We start from the raw sequence: 17,334 nt of genomic DNA, 5'->3' as shown, positions 1-17,334 counted from the left end.
GCCTTTGCTCCTCTTTTGCCTTCTGCCATGATTTTGAGGCCTCCCCAGCCATATGGAAAAGTGAGTTCATTAAAGCTCTTTTTCTTCATGAATTACACAGTCTTGGGCACTTCATAGGAGTATGAAAATGGACTAATACAATGTCTTTTATCAGTTTTCAAACATTTCTGCTGTATCTCTTCAAATAGTTATTACGCACCATTCTCTCTGTCTTTTCCTTTATGAATTCCAATTTGTATAGTCATGTGCCACATAACTTTTTAGTCAATGATCAACCAAAATATGATAGTGGTCGTAAGATTATAATAAAGCTGAAAATTTCCTATCACCTGGTGACACTGTAGTCATTGTAACATCATAGCACAATGCATTACTCATGTGTTTGTGAGGATGCTGGTGTAAACAGACCTACCGCAGTGCCAGTCTTAGTACATGCAACTACGTAGAGTGCATACTACTTGATAAAATGATAATAAATGATGTTACTGGCTTGTGTATTTACTACACTATAATTTTTATTGTTATTTTAAAGTGTACTCCTTCTACTTAAATTAAAAAAAAATACATTTTAAAAACTTAACTGTAAAACAGCCTCAGGCAGCTTCTTCAGGGGATATTCTAGAAGAAAGCATTGTCAGCATAGGAGATGACAGCTCCATGCATGATATTGCCCCTGAAGACTTTCCAGTGGGACAAGATGTAAAGGTAGAAGGCAGTGATATTGATGATCCTGACCCTGTATAGGCCTAGGCTAATGTATGTGTGTGTGTGTTTCTAACAAAACAGACAAACAAAAAATTAAGTTAAAAAGAGAAAAGTGTATAGAATAAGGTTATAAAGAAAGAATATCTTTACACAGCTGTACAATGTGTTTGTGCTTTAAGCTAAATGTTGTGGCAAAGAACTAATACGTTTAAAAAAATATTATAAAGTGAAATATTTACAGAAGGTAATGTGATAGGAGTTATTAACAAATTATTTTAGGTAGATAGAGAGTAAAGGGGTCCTTGGAAACTTTTCATTTTTAAAGCAGCTCCAGAAACGTTTCTTGCCTAGTTGGAAAGCCCTGACTCTTAGAGCCAGGCTGGCAACATTTGATATGCAAATGCAAGCCATTAGAAACTGGGTCCACCCAAACATGGCAATTCCCAAGGCCTTCTTGCCCTTGCCCCACACGTGCCTGGCAACATGGCTGCCCCCACATAACCCCATGTGTGTAGAACATCATGGTGCCCTGCATTTGCAAATTAAAAGGCTAGGGTGGGAGAGCCAGTGTTTTTGCAGGCTACATGAATGACATGCCTGGTCAAACCAATCCTGTGAGCCCTATGCAAATCAAACACCACCTCCTCCAGCTTCTACATATACCTGGGTGGTATCAGTGGCCTATGGGGTCTCCTCTCTCGGCTTTGGAACCCCTTTCCCTCTGTCTCTGTACAAGGGAGTGTCTTCCTTCTTTCTTGACTTTTTTTTTTTGAGACGGAGTCTTGCTCTGTCACCCAGGCTGGAGTGCAGTGGCCGGATCTCAGCTCACTGCAAGCTCCACCTCCCGGGTTTACACCATTCTCCTGCCTCAGCCTCCCGAGTAGCTGGGACTACAGGCGCCTGCCACCTCGCCCGGCTAGTTTTTTGTATTTTTTTAGTAGAGACGGGGTTTCACCGTGTTAGCCGGGATCGTCTCTCGATCTCCTGACCTCGTGATCCGCCCATCTCGGCCTCCCAAAGTGCTGGGATTACAGGCTTGAGCCACCGCGCCCGGCCCTTTCTTGACTATTAAACTCTCAGCTCCTTAAAACCACTCCATGTGTGTCTGTGTCATTTTATGTAATTCAACTAGAAACAAGAACCATGGTGCTCCTCCATTCATCAGAGCTGAATCAGTAAGTATAATTTTAAAAATATGTATATTTTTATAAATTTGTATAGCTTAAGTGTACAGTGTGTATAAGGTCTACAGTAACATGCTGTACAGGTTTGTAACTTAGGTGTGTAGGAGGGGATACCATCCAGGTTTGTGTAAGTACACTCTATTATGTTTACACAATGACAAAATCACTTAACGACACATTTCTCAGAACATATTCCTGTTGTTAAACAATGCATAACTGTATATAAGATTGTTGATATTGTGTCACGGATCTCAGAGGCACTGTTCTGTCTTTCTGTTTCCTCCTGTCTCTCTCTTTCTTACTCACACTCCCTCTCCCCCTCTGCTAAAACTCAGAAAAAAACCATTCTTTCACCATTAAGCATAATGTTAGCTGAAGGCTTTTCACAGATGTCTTTTATCAGATTAAAGAAATGCATTTCTATTCCCAGATGACTGTTTCTATTAGGAAGGAGAGTGAGGTTTCATTTTTTAAAATCTGTATTTATGAAGATGAACTTATGGTTTTTCTTGTACATTTAATAGTTTTTTAATGAGTCACATTGATGGATTTTTGAATGTCAAACCATCCTTGAATTCTGGAGGTAAATCCCACTCGGTCATTGAGGTAGACATACCTTAAGGCAGCCTCCAGGATTCCTGCCTCTTGGTAGTCACATGTGTGTATTATCCCTTCCTCTTGATTGTAGGCATGAACTGTGACTTACTTCTAACCAATAAAATACAGCAAAAGTGATGGCATATATGATTATGTGATTATACTAGATAAAATTGTAGCACTTGTCCAGGAGTTTCTCACTTCCTTGTTACCTTTCAAGAAACAAATGGCCATGTTGCTTCCCCACATGACAAGGAATGACAATTGGCCCCTAGAAGCTAAGGCTGACCTCCAGCCAGCAGCCATAAAGAAACAGAATTTCTCAGTTCTGTAGCCACAGAGGACTGAATTCTGCCAATGAATGTATGACTTTGGAAGTGTATTCTTCCCCAGATGAAAACTTTGCCTTAACTGACCCTTTAATTGCAGAGGGACCAAATAACCACACCCAAACTCCTGACCCACAGAAATTGTAATATAACTGTGTGTTGTATTTTTTTTTTTTTTTCACAAATAGCACTTTTTATTTGACACTAATTGAAGTCTGAACTTTAAACAGATTCTTGGACTGGTGGTTCATATCCATCAGCTCGTTCAACTTTAGCACCTCTCTCGTCCCCAGTGGCTTTTCCAGAACTACTGCCTTCACCATGAAGCTCCATGAGCTTTCCTAATTCAAACTTGGGCTTCTTCAGCATTTTTACTTTTCTAACGAAGACATCATGGAGAGGATAAATAGATTGGCAAGGCCTTTCTATGTCTTTTCCAATGCTGTCTGGAATCAATTTATTGACCACTTCTATCAAGTCATTTGTCTGCACCTCTCGGGTCATGATTTCCATCATCTTCTTCCGGATTTGGCGGACCTGTTGGTGCTGAGCATAAGAGGTCTTCCGTATCTGATTGTTCCATTTTTTAGTAAAACCAACACAGAACAGACGAAGCAAGCAACCATCGGTAGTCTTGACATCAACATGAGCTTCAATCATTATCTGCCACGTTTTGACCATGGAACACATTTTGTCACAGGTAAGATCCATGCCATGGAAGTTAGTCAGGCAGTTTTTGCCCTGAACATCTTCAGTAATCAGCTTGAATTTTCTAAATGCAACTTCATCATTCTGCAAATCAGCAAGACTCACTTCAAACACACGACCCTTGAGACCATCAGATGCAATTTTGGTTCCTTGGGTCCTGGTGACGAATGTCTTTCCAATATTTCTTATATTGAACACAGCAGGTGCTTTCACATCATACCAATCTTTCTTAGAAAATGGATCAACCACTTTCTTCTTGGCTCCCTTTTTGCTGCCTTTCGTAAGGCGCTTGTTCTTGCCAACTGCCATGGTGCTGATCAGAGAGCCGAAAGGGCTGTGTTGTGTTTTAAGTTGCTACGTTTGTGGCAACATTGTTATGCTGCAGAAGGTAAATAATACAGATTTTGTACTGTAAGTGGAGTGCTGATATAATAAATACCTAAAATGGAAGTGGCTTTGGAACTGGGCAATGGGCAGAGGCCAGAAATGTTTGAAGAACATTGGAATGAAACCTGACTTGCCTTGGACAAGCCATTAACAGAAATGTGGGCATTGAGGATGCTGCCAGTGAGGTCTTCGAAGGGAGCAGCATGTGATTGGAAACTGGAGGAAGAGGGGTCCTTCTTAGATAGTGACAGAAAGCATAGCACAATTGTCTCTTGAAATGTATGAAAAGTAGAACTTGAAAATGATAAACTTAGTTATCTAAAGATAATTCCAAGCAAAGTGCTTGAAGTTACCATTTTGCATATCCTTGCTCTCATAATACATTGTGTAAAGAGAGAGACAGATTGAAGGGAAAAAACTATTGAACTAATAGGAAACAAGACTTGATTTTGAAAATTCTCAGCCTTTCCAAATGGCAAAATGTGCTAAAACGGAGAGACAGCTTCTAAGCACTCTCAGAAAACCACACACATGAGAAAAAGCCAAGGCTATGACTATACGATCTTTTACTAAAATCTCAGAAAGAGCAAAAGGCCAGAGGGTTCTGCCACACAAATTGCCCTTTCAAAAGATTAAGGGTGTGTCTCACAGATCTTCTCAATCAAACCACAGGGCCGCTAGGAGAATGAAATGCATTGTCCCTCAGCAACCTCGGCAGAAGCCCAAGGTAGAGAAGGACTTTTCTAAAAAAAGATCTGTGGGTGAAGATGTGTCTAATGGAGTAAACCCCAGGGAAATTCATGGAAGGCCCACAAAGTTCTTGAGAAAATTCTTTCAGAAGAAACACTGCCAGCTTGGACTAAGAGGGACAGAGATAGGATCAAATGAAAAGAGACCCTTGTAACTCCAATTCTACTAGAAGGAAGCAGATGGATAAAATAACTCAAAACATGACTGACTTTCATTGAGAAAAGGAAAAATGACTCAGATGGTAGAACTAAGATCCCAGGAAGCAGATTCTAGAGCCGTGGAGAATTATTCCCAAAGTTTGAAATTTAATTAAAGAAATCTGAACATTTTCTCAGTTATATTTTACAATTATTATGGATCAATGATTCCTTTTTATCTTCCATTTCCCCCTTTTTAAAGAAAAATGTCTGTAGCTTATTTCCTATACGCCTCTCAGAATTGTATCTTGGATGTTGGGGGAAGATAATTTGTCTCCTTCATTTACAGATTCATCAGTTGAGAGGAACTTTGCATCCATGGAGCCCCACCCACACCTGGCCTGATTTAGATAATAAAACTCTGGTCTTGAAGCAAATGCTGTTATTAGATTATATTCTTGGGGATCTTGGTCGGGGGGTAAAAGTATTTTGCATGTAGGAGAGACATGGATCATTGAGGACCAGAGGACAGACTACAACCACCACCAGTTGGTATCCATGCCCTTGCATAATTCCTGCCCCTTGAAGGTAGGTAGAAAGTGGGACTTGCTTCTAGCCAATTGAACATGGCAAAGGCAATGGGTGATTGGGCACTATATGTGATTGCATGTGTATGATTGCCTTCCATATGAGTTTAACACTTGTCTTGCTGGAGTCTTTCATTACCTGTTTGGCTTTAAAGAAGAAAATGGGCAGGGCACAGTGGCTCATGTCTGTAATCCCAGCACTTTGGGAGGCTGAGGTGGGTGGATCGCCTGAGGTCAGGATTTTGAGACCAGCCTGGCCAACATGGTGAAATCTTGCCTCTACTAAAAATACAAAAATTAGCCATGCATGGTGGTGTGTGCCTGTAATCCTAGCTACTTGGGAGGCTGAGGCATGAGAATTGCTTGAATCCAGGATGCAGAGGTTGCAGTGAGCCAAGATTGTACCACTGCACTCCAGCCTGGGTGAAGAAGTGAGACTCTGTCTCAAAAACAAAAAAAAGAAGAAAAAAGAAGAAGAAGAAGAGGAAGAAGAAGAAGAGGAAGAAGAAGAAGAAGAAGAGGAAGAAGAAGAAGGAGGAGGAGGAGGAGGAGGAGGAGGAGGAGGAGGAGGAGGTGGAGGAGAAGGAGAAGAAGGAGAGGAGGAAGAAGAAGAAAATGGCCCTTTTGGGGAACCCCAGATGGTCAGGAACTGTGGGTAGCTTCTAGGAGGTCATAAAAGCCTCTATTCAATAGTCATCAAGAAATAAAAGCCTTCAATTTTACAGCCACAAAGAAATGAATGCAACTCAAAATCTGTGTTCATAAGCAGATTTTTCTCCAAATGAGGGAACCTTGCTGTTACGGGCTGAATGGTGGCCCCAAAGATATGTCCACATCATCATGACTGGAACCTGGGAATATTACCTTATTTGGAAAAAGGATCTTTGCAGATGCAATTAGGTTAAGAAACTTGAAATAAGGAGATTATCCTGAATTATCTCGGTGCACCCTAAATGCCATCACAAATGTCTTGTTATTTTAAAGATTGCCTTAGGGTGTTGGTATACATCTCTAACTTATCATAGTATACCTTCAAGCAATATTATATCACTTCATGTATAGTATACCTTACAATAGTGTGTTTTATTTCCTTCCCTACTGGCCTTTATGCTATTGTCATGTATGTTACATCCATATGTCAAAAATCTCATCTTATTATTTCCATTAAACAGTACAGTATCTTTTAATGAGATTTAAATAAAAAGAAAAACATTTTATATTTCCTATGTATTTACCATTTCCAGTATTTTTCATTCCTTTGTGTAGAACATATTTCCCTCTGGTATAATTTTTGTTTGGTCTGTATTATATATATAGTAATCTTTAATATCTTGTAATGTAAGTCTGGAGGTGATAACTAAAAGAACTAAATTCTTTTAGTTTTTGTAAGTATGAAAACGTCTTTACGGTTACATTTGAATGATTTTTCTCACTGGATATAGAATTTTAGATTGTTTTGTTTTTCTTTTCTATAAATTAAAGGTGTCACTCCAGTTTCATCCCACTTGCATTGTTTCTGACAAGAAATCTGCTGTCATCCTTACCATTGTTCTCTGTATCTAACTTCTGTCTTTTTTTTTTTCTGCCTGCTTTTCAGATTTCCTTGGTTTTATGCAATTTAATTAGGATGTTATTTGTAGTTTCCCTTAAGTTTTTTTTGTTCTTAGAGTTTGTTGAGTTTCTTGGCTCTGTGAGTTTATAGCTTTTATCCAACTTGGAAATTTTTTGACATTATTTTTTAAAATATTTTTTCTGTTCCTTATTTTCTCTTCCTCTTCATAGACTACAATTACAACTATCTTAGTTTTCTTGCTAGTTTCCTACCACTCACTGGTGCACTGTTAATTTTAAATTATTTTATCTCTTTGTATTCCATTTTGGATGATTTCTAGTGGCATGTCCTCAAGCCTGCTAACTTTTCTTCTGACATATCTAATCCGTTGTTAATATCACCCTACATATTTTCATCACAGACATTGTAGTTTTCATCTCTAAAAGCTGATTTCAGGTCTTTTTAATACTTTCTATGCCTCTACTTTATTTTTCATCTATGAAATACAGATGAAATGACTGTTTTAATGTCATTTTCTGCTAGTTGTAACACTTGTATCTGTTCTGGTCAGTTTTGATTGATTGATTTATCGCTTCACTATGTGTTATACTTTTCTGCTTTTGTACATGCCTGGTAATTTTTCATTGCAAGAACTATGAATTTTACCTCATTGGGTTCTGTACATTTTTGTACTTCTGTAATATTCCTGATCTTACTTCTAGTATACAACTATGTTACTCAGAAACAGTTTGAACTTTTCAGGTCTCACTTCTAAATTTTGTTACTCAGAACCAGACCTGCTTATTACCCACTTCTGAGACAAGACTCTTACAGTTTGCTATGGACTGACTTGTGTCTCCCCCAAATTCATATGGCAAAGTGCTAACACTCATGTTACAGTACTGAAGATAGGGCATTTGAGGAAGTGATTAAGGTTAAATAAGGTCATAAAAGTAGAACCCTGATCCAATAGAACTTGTGCTTATAAAAAAGGAAGAGACACCGGAGGTTGGTGTCATATGAGGACACAGCAAGAAGGTGCCTGTCTAGAAGCCAAGAAAAGAGCCCTCATTAGAAACTCAGCCCTGCCAGAACCTGAATCTTGGACTTTCCAGCCTCCAGAACTGTGAGAATATACATTTCTGTTGTTTAAACCAATCAGTCTGTGGTATTTTGTTATCATAGCCCAAGCTCATTAATATATAAGTACACTACCAAGTGTGATGTCTAAGGTTTTCTTCTCTAGGCTGTTGGGGGAAAACATAATTTTTATCCCTATATGAGCACCAGCTACTATTTCTTCTAATATTTTGGGGTGTTTTTTTTCCTCCAAGCCTTGGGAGAATACACAGACATGCACTGACCAATATTCTTCTCAATACTTAATGGAGACTCTCTGTAGCTCTCCAGAGTTATTTCTTTATTCAATTTCCCTCTCTGGTATTCTGTCCTACACACTCTAGCCACGTTGGTATCCCAGAACTTTCCACTCCATCTCTTCAACTCAGGAGTCTTCTGGGCTGCAGCTGGGTCTCTTTCTGTGTGTCACAGCCTGGAATCTGTTACAAGGCAATAAACTGGAACACCTGTAGGATTCATCAATTTTATTATCTGTGTCTGAGGCATCATTGCTCTTTGTTGTTTAATGTCCATTGTCTTAGAAATCATTGTTTGCTATGGTTTGATTTTTTTTCATTTGTTTCACACAGAAGAGTTAATCTAGTCATGATTACTCCATCTTGATCAGAAGCAAAATCTCACTAGCATTTCTTTTACTTCTTTTTCATAGTTTCTATTTCTATACTAAAACTCTCTGTTTTCCTACAATGTTTACCTTTTCCACTACATCCTTTAAGCGTATTTATTATTATTTTAAAATTCCTGTCTACACTATCTCTAAGTGTGTTTCTATTGACTCTTTCTTCTCTTTACTATGGGTAACATTTATTTTCATCTCAAAGTTCCCACAAATTGTATTGCCTAACAGATATTTTATATAAAAGGACACTATAAAGGGAAATAAATAATACTCCTAAGAAGTGTCATGCCCTTGTCAGGTGTCAAGACTAGAGGACTAAACTCTATCTGATAGGTGTCAGTCTGAGTCTGAGCTTTGTTTCAGTTTTAGTTTGATTCAGTTTCCCACTGGTTTCAAATGTTTTGAGAAAGAGGTAAGTTTTTCCCCTTCAGCAGGTTCTAGAATGTGAGAATTTGAGAGTCCACAGATTTCTTTATGTTATACACAAAGTTGCCAGTTTTTCCAACAAACCATAGGCGATCTCCCTCTGCCTTGGCTGCAAAGATCCGTGATGATCTCTCTTTGCTCTCTGTACCTGTCCTCAAATTTCTGTTCCTCTGAAATCTGAAAGCAAGGTGTGCCTGCCCCTCCCCTAATCTTTGGTCATTAAAATCCCATAGTGCCTGAGATGCTTTTCTCTCTTCTCTCCTGGTCTCTCCTCCACCTTTAGACATCAGCTGCCTTGCACTTTGGAAAGACCCCTCATACTCTGTGAGGATCTCTCTAAGCTATCTAGTCCCAACGTTTAACATAAGCACCCATGAACTTGGTGAAAACCTACATTAAAAAGTTGATAAGTGGATACAGATTTGCTCTGTGGATAGAACTCCTTGATATTCTAATTTTTCACATTATCTCACACATAGCCATTACAATTTTCTTATAAGTTTGAAGGGTTTCTCCCTGCCATCTAAAGTAGATTTCTCCTGTCCCACTGATTCTTCTTGGTTTGGTTTTTTGGGCAAGAGTGGCAGATAGCTTCTTTTGACTTTCTACATCATAACCAGAAACAAAGGTCCCCTAACCTTCCTCGTAACCTTCTGCCTCATCAAAAATGAAAAGTGCCTCTTTCTTACAGATGTTTCTGGCATATATGACATTCCATCTCTCACTGTGTTTGCCTGACTTCCCTGAGGACTGGGAGGGCTGAGACAGAGAACTGGGGTTTCCAGATTTGGAAGGAAACTCTGGGGTCATCCTGTCCAGGATGTTTCTTACTTGGGAACTTCTTCCTTGGGCTCTCTCACACCGAGCTACTTTTCTGTCTGTGTGTTTCAGTGTCCATGTGTCGTCTTCACCGTGTCTGGCGGCATGTAACCTGGTGACTCCCACTCTACAGTGGGCTCAACTTTTTTTCTCCCTCTGAATTTTGAACATAAAATCAAAACAACATCTAGAAAACATTCTGTGTGTTCAAGCAGCTGTGTCTGGTTTGGCCCGCACTTTGGGCTGGGACTTGGTCAGTGCCAACTTTTTATCCAAAGTGGCTCAATCCATCTGAATTCACTATCCCTGGTCTTATTTGATGATGAAGTGACTAAGTGCTTAACTTGGGTTTGGAGTTTTATTTATTGTTTTTTGTTGTTGTTGCTGTGATTTGAACTATGTCCATTTATTTTGGTTTTGCTTTTTTTTCACCTGGTAGCTTGTAGTGGCAATAAAAGTTTAAAGGAAGCCCAGCTCCTAGTTATAGAAAAACACTCTTTAATAATGACTTTTTGCATAATTAAAAACAGGACTTGTAAATTTCTGAATAATTCATCATTATATTGGCCAAATGGAACTGTACTATGGTTAATGCAGGAGAATCACTTGAACCCAGGAGGCAGAGATTGCAGTGAGCCAAGATCTTGCCACCCTACTCCAGCCTGGGCAATAGAGTGAGACTCTGTCTCAATTGAAAAAAAAAAAAAGAAAGAAAAGAAAACCATTTACTAAGAACTGGGATTACCTGGCAGCAGTAATACAGCTACTATCATGTATGAAATACCTATTATATGTCAGGTCCTACAATAGGTTTTTTATTTGCATTATCCCATTTAAACTTCATAACACCCCTAATTAAGAGGTTCCAAATGATTATCTCAATTCACCAACAGAAAAGCTGGAAGCATCCCAAGATGACAGAGCTAGTGAGTGTGTCTGCAATGCCAGGGCTGTCAATCCCAGAGCCTTTCTCTGAAGCCAGGCTGTCTCCTGTCTTAGGGGCAAATTTTTCTCCTACTTCTTCTCTCCTCCTCTGCACAAATCACTCCATAATCCAGCAAGATTCCTCTCCCATCCTTGTTACTCGGAATCCAGCTTAATGCCTGCCTGAGGCAGATCGATGGCACATTAGCTACCATCCTCATCTCTGAGTTTCTTCTCCTCCTCCTTTCTCACCTTAGCTATACACTCTGCCCCCACAATAGGTGTATTCAAGGAAACGCTGTTGTAGGAGTTATATTAAGAAATTATTTTAGGCAGATAGACAGGAAAGGGGATCCTTGGGAAGTTTTCGTTCTTAAAGCAGCTCTTAAAGTCAGGTCAGTAACCTTTGCTATTCAAATGCCGGCATTAGAAACTGGGTCCACCCAAACATGGTGATTCCCTGCCTTCTTGACTTTGACCCACATGTTCCTGGCAACATGGCCGCCCCCACATATCCCCATGTGGGTAGAACATCATGGCTCCTGTATTTGCATATTAAATGGCTATAGTGGGAGGGCCAGCTTTTTCAAGGGCTACATGAATGACCTGCCTGGTCAAACCAATCCCCTAAGCCCTATGCAAATCAGACTCTGCCTCCTCCAGCCTCTGCATATACCTGGCTGGTATCCACCACACTTGGGGTTCCTTCTCTCAGCTTTGGAAATCTCCTCCCTCTGTCTCTGTACAAGGAAGCTTCTTCTTTCTTTCTTTCCGCTTCTTTTTTGCCTATTGAATTCTCCACTTCTTAAAACCACTCCAGTGTGTCCATGTAGTTTTATCTAATTCGACTCCAGACAAAGAATCCTCCACTCATCAGAGCTGTATCAACGTGGGCCTGGCAGAGGAGGGGGAGAGTGGAGGGCTAGTTCCATGATGTGAGGGCATGGGATGCAAGCTTTCCACCATTAGAGTCTACCTGGGTAGACAAAGGGTGTGGAGAACAGAAATCAGAACAATGATCGTCTCTGGGATGGCGTGGGGGAGCTGGGAAGGACAGGTGGAAACTCCTGAGGTGGAAGTGTCCTAGCTCTTCTTTGGAGTATTGGCAATTTGGATACATTTATCAAAAGTATAGAACTCTACACTTAAAATATATCTATTTTATGCATAAAACTATACATCAATAAAATTGTTATTATTTATTTTTGTGTTTATTTATATATTTTTCGAGATGAGGTCTTGCTCTGTCACCCAAGCTGGAGTGCAGTGGTGTGATCCTAGGTCACTGTGGCCTCAAACTCCTGGGCTCAAGTGATCCTCTTGCCTCAGCCTCACAAGTATCAGCATGACAGGCACATGCCACTACATCCAGCTAATTAAAAAAAAAATTATTTTAGAAATGTGGGTCTGGCTATGTTGCCCAGGCTGGTCTTGAACTCCTGGCCTCAAGTGATTCTCCCACTTTAGCTTCCAAAGCATTGAGATTAGAGGCATGAGCCACTGATCCCAGCCCAAAATATTTTATATACACACACACACACACACACACACACACACACACACACACATATATATATATATATATATTTTTTTTTTTTTGAGATGGAGTCTCGCTCTGTCACCAGGCTGGAGTGTAGTGGCATGATCTTGGCTCACTGCAACCTCCGCCTCCCAGGTTCAAGCAATTCTCCTGCCTCAGCCTCCTGAGTAGCTGGGACTACAGGCGTGCACCACCACGCCCAGCTAATTTTTGCATTTTTAGTAGAGATGGGGTTTCACCTTGTTGGCCAGGATGGTCTTGATCTCTTGACTTTGTGATCCACCCACCTTGCCCTCCCAAAGTGCTGAGATTACAGGTGTGAGCCACTGCGCCCAGCCTAAAATATATATTTTAAAAGGATGCAGGTGCTATGGCATCCAGATGGCTACATTTCAAATGGCATGGCTTTTGCCTTTGATAGCCTGCTCCCATCCTCACGCAGCCTCCTTGCTCCAGTTATACTCTTGAGCTAGCTTGCTGACCCTTGATTCTCATCAAAAGAGCTTTACAAGCTTTTGGGGAAGCGGGGTTCAAGGACATCAGGCCAAGAAAGATCCATGTCCAAGAGCACCCGAGATCCTGAAAGGAGAAGTGGACACAGTACCAAGGCATGAATGGGACACCTACAGTGGACAAGCTTAACAAAAGGTTCTCTGGTCCCTGTTATGACTCAAGAGGGACAGGCCAGCTCTACTTGTGCTCTTCTAGAAACCAGAAGGGGTGAGGGTGAGGAAAGAGAGAGACCCTCTCATATTGTTTTATATTGTTTTATACTCAGTACCTGTTTTAAGAAAAAATAGTGAAGTAAAACCAAAGACAAGCAGCCCGGTGCCAGGCCCGGAAGCCTGGCCTAAACCCAGTAGTTAAAAATCAACTCATGACTTAGAAACCGCTGTTCCTGACGTTGTATAGAAGAACATTGTGAAACTCCCTGCCCTGTTGTGTTTCACTCTGACCACCAGTGCATGCAGCCCCTGTCACATACCCCCTGCTTGCTCAAATCAATCACAACCCTTTCATGTGTAATCTTTAGTGTTGTGAGCCCTTAAAAGGGACAGAAATTATGCACTTGGGGAGCTCAGATTTTAAGGCAGTAGCTTGCCGATGCTCCCAGCTGAATGAAGCCCTTCCTTCTACAACTCAGTGTCTGAGAGGTTTTGTCTGCGGCTCGTCCTGCTACATTTCTTGGTTCCCTGACCAGGAAGCGAGGTAACTGACAGATGGCTGAGGCAGCCCCTTAGGCGGCTTAGGCCTGCCCTGTGGAGCATCCCTGCGGGGGACTCCCGCCAGCCTGAGTGATGTGATCCAAAGATCGCTCCCGGGTAGGCAATTGTCCCGGTGGAACGCCTCAACACAGCAGCACGTAGCAGGCCCCCATGGAGGATTAACACAGTGGCTGAACACTGGGAAGGAACTGGCACTTGGAGTCCGGACATCTGAAACTTGGTAAGACTAGTCTATGGAACTTGCCCCACTCCATCTGAGTGGAAGCATGGCCTGATCACCCACAGTGTGCCTGGATTGGCACTTTTGTTCTGGTTTTGACTTGACTTGAATTGCTGGATACTTTGGTTTTGGTTTTGACTTGGCTTAAATTTCTTAGTACTCGGATTTTGAATTTCGTGGTATTCTGATTTTGGTTTGGTATAAACGATAAAAGTGTGTGTGCCCTCTTTACCCATTCTTTGTTTTGTGGTGAGTGTGTGTGGTGTGAGTGTGGTATTTTGTCTTGAGAAAACATGGGTCAGGCGCAAATAAGCCCATCCCATTAGGAAGTATGTTGAAAAATTTTTTAAAAAAAGAAAAAAAAAGGAGGGGGAGGCAGAATTTATATAAAAAGAATGTTATATGGTAAATTCTGGTCCTGAAGTAAATTAACTGGTTATTTAAAAAAAAAAAAAAGTTTGTAATGAGTCAAAAAGTTGAGACATGTCAAAAAAAAAGTTGTCTGTAAAATTTGTAAAAGACAAAGAGTGATAAAAAATTTTTATGCAAAAATGTTATATAATTTAAAAGTAATAAGGCCTCCTGAATACTATTAAAAAAACAATTTATGTGTAAGGTGTATAAAAAAAGGTAAAATATACCTTTAGTAAAAGATTAAAATGAGGCATAAGAATGTGGATTTTTACCTACATTAAAAGGTTAAAAAAATTATTGTTTTAAAAGTTTAAGCAAGTTTTAAAACGTTAATTGGAAAAAAAAATCTGTGTGTAAACATATTAGCTAAAGTTAAAAAGGTATCATCCAGTTTTTCTGTGAACTGGACATTCAAGTAAAAATGCAACAGGTTTTTCTTAAAACATCAACCTGCTCTTTAAGAAAAATTATAAAAGGTTAAAAAAAGTCTATAAAATCTTACCTGATGGTCAAACATAAAAAATTAGATAAATATGTCTATAAGATTTTATTAAAATTAAGATTAACATTAATAACACACTAATATAAAGATAAAATTTAACTTATCTGGGATAAAAATCATACAAAAAGCATTATTAAATATAAAATAGTGTTTAGCTTTTTTTGGTCTAAACCTAATAAAAATAGGTGCTAAAGGAAACATTCATTTTACTAGAGGATCATAGAAGTTAAAGACTTAAGACAAACTTTGGCAATTAAGACAGCATACCAAGATGCAAATGCCTGGTTGAAATGGATCAAATATTCCATCTGCATGTTAAACATAAGCAATTGTTATGCTTGTGCACATGGCAGGCCAGAGGCCCTGATTGTCCCCTTTCCACTAAGGTAGTCCTCCAGACCACCAGGCATGGGCTGCATGCTAGCTCTTTTCCAGGATTCTACAGCCTTGAGTAATAAGTTATGCCAAGCTCTCTCTGTTATATCCCAAAGTCCCTGCGGGTCAACCCCTGAGGGCCATCCAGCTTCTGTCTCCCAACACTAAATTCACTTCGTGTCTCTCACGGCAAGGAGGAGACTTAGTATTCCTTGGACACCTGAAGGGATGCAGTGAGCTTAAGAATTTTCAAGAGCTTATCAATCAGTCAGCCCTTGTTCATCCCCAAGCAGATGTGTGGTGGTATTGTGGTGGATCTTTACTGGGTACTCTGCCAAATAACTAGAGTGGCACTTGTGCTTTAGTCCATTTGGCTATCCCTTTCACGCTGGCATTTCATCAATCAGAAATAATAATAATAATAATACATCATAAAGCAAGAGAAGCCCCTTATAGGTGTTTCAACTCTCACATCTATTTAGATGCAATTGGAGCCCTGCAAGAAATACCAGATCAATTTAAAGCTTGAAATCAAATAGTTACAGGATTTAAGTCAATATTTTGATAGATGACAGTGAATAAAAATGTAGATGAGATAAACTACATCTATTACAACCAACAGCAATGAGCTTTTCATGAGTTAAAAAGAAAAACTCATGTTGGCCCTAGCCCTGAGGCTACCTGACCTGACAAAACTCTTTACACTCTATGTGTCACAAAAAAAAAAAAAAAAAAAAAAAAATTGGCAGTTGAAGTTTTAAGCCAGACTGTAGGGCCCTGGCCAAGGCCAGTGGACTATCTTTCAAAACAACTAGACGGGGTTTCTAAAGGTTGGCCCCCATGTCCGAGAGCCCTAGCAGCAATGGCCCTGTTAGCACAAGAAGCAGATAAACTAACTCTTAGGCAAAACCTAAACATAAAGTCCCCCCATGCTGTGGTAATTTTAATAAATACCAAAGGACACCATTAGCTAATAAATGATAGACTAACTAGATACCAAAGCTCACTCTGTAAAAATCCCCGCATAACCACTGAAGTTTGCAGCATCCTAAACCTGCCACCCTGCTCCTGGTATCAAAGAGCCCCGTTAAACATAACTGTGTAAAAGTATTGGACTCAGTTTTTTCTGGTGGGCCTAACCTCTGAGACCATCCTTAAACATCTGTAGACTGGGAGCTGCACGTGGACGGGAGCAGCTTCTCTAACCCCTGCAAAGTGACTCTGAAGAAGACGACAAGCCCTGCTCCAGTCACACCCGGAAGCTGACTGGTCAATGCACGGCCAAAGCATGAAGAACCTCATTGTGGGACTCATTTTCCTTCAAATTTGGACTTGTACAGTAAGGACTTCAACTGACCTTCCTCAGACTGAGGGCTGTTACCAGTGTATACATCAAGTCACTGAGGTAGGACAAAAGATTGCTACAGTCCTATTATTTTATGGTTATTATAAGTGTACCAGGGCTCTAAAATAAGCTTGTCTGTATAATGCTATTCTATCCAAGGTATGCAGCCCATGAAATAACCAACCTGATGCGTGTTATGACCCATTTTAAGCCTCCCATGATCACAGTTTTTAAAGTAAAATTAAGGATTGGTCCTTTTCTAAGTGACACAAGTAAAGTAATAGCTAGAACAGAAGAAAGAGGGGTCCCCAAAAATATAACCTTAAGATTTGACGCCTGTGCCACTATTAATAGTAAGCAGCATGGGATGAGATCCGGTTCTCTAGATTGAGAAAAAAGTTACACAGCAGAAAATAAGTATATCTGTTAAGAATCATATTTATGTGAAATGTGTCAATACTGGTCTTTTGTCATTTTGGCTACTTGAAAAAAATTAAAAAGATCTTGTTTGGCTCCAAAAAGGAAAAGTCAGCCCCTCCTGCACGAGTGGGAGCTGCAATCCTTTAGAATTGGTAATCACAAACCCCTCAGACCCAAAATGAAATAAAAAAATATGTAACATTAGACATTGATGGAAAAGGACTAGATCCTACCATAAGCATCCTAATAAAAGGTGGGGTTCAAAGACACTCTCCAGAAACAGTAGTTCAGACTATCTATGATGAACGAAATGTGCCAGTATCTGAGATTCCAGGAAAAACTAAAAATTTGTTTTTGCAGTTAGCCAAAAATGTAGCCCAGTCTCTAAAAGTCACTTCATGTTATGTTTGTGGAGGAACCCTAGCAGG

At 40.0% G+C, this 17,334-nt stretch overlaps 1 protein-coding gene and 1 long non-coding RNA gene across 2 annotated transcripts in view; one reads left to right on the top strand and one right to left on the bottom strand.

Annotated features, from left to right (window-relative positions):
- Positions 1–2,974: 2,974 nt before the first annotated feature.
- LOC102123730 (small ribosomal subunit protein eS1-like) lies at positions 2,975–3,854 on the bottom strand. The gene has a single exon (XM_045399772.2). It carries the CDS (start codon positions 3,830–3,832, stop codon positions 3,038–3,040), a length of 795 nt encoding a protein of 264 aa, XP_045255707.2. The 5' UTR covers positions 3,833–3,854; the 3' UTR covers positions 2,975–3,037.
- A 9,931-nt stretch (positions 3,855–13,785) lies between these two features.
- The window catches only part of LOC123575536 (uncharacterized), a 34,211-nt gene continuing 30,662 nt past the window's right edge, over positions 13,786–17,334 (top strand). Inside the window, exon 1 of the long non-coding RNA XR_006700814.3 lies at positions 13,786–13,850. This is a non-coding gene — a long non-coding RNA (uncharacterized lncRNA). The remainder of the gene's footprint in view (positions 13,851–17,334) is intronic.

This window comes from Macaca fascicularis, chromosome 9, assembly GCF_037993035.2.
Source record: "Macaca fascicularis isolate 582-1 chromosome 9, T2T-MFA8v1.1".
Taxonomy (NCBI): Eukaryota; Metazoa; Chordata; class Mammalia; order Primates; family Cercopithecidae; genus Macaca; species Macaca fascicularis.
The sequence above is the reverse complement of the archived record's forward strand: the minus strand, read 5'-3'. Positions and strand labels throughout refer to the sequence as shown.

Bases quoted from the DNA above. Each gene is read 5' to 3' on its own strand.
- LOC102123730 (XM_045399772.2), bottom strand. From the start codon at position 3,832: ATGGCAGTTGGCAAGAACAAGCGCCTTACGAAAGGCAGCAAAAAGGGA.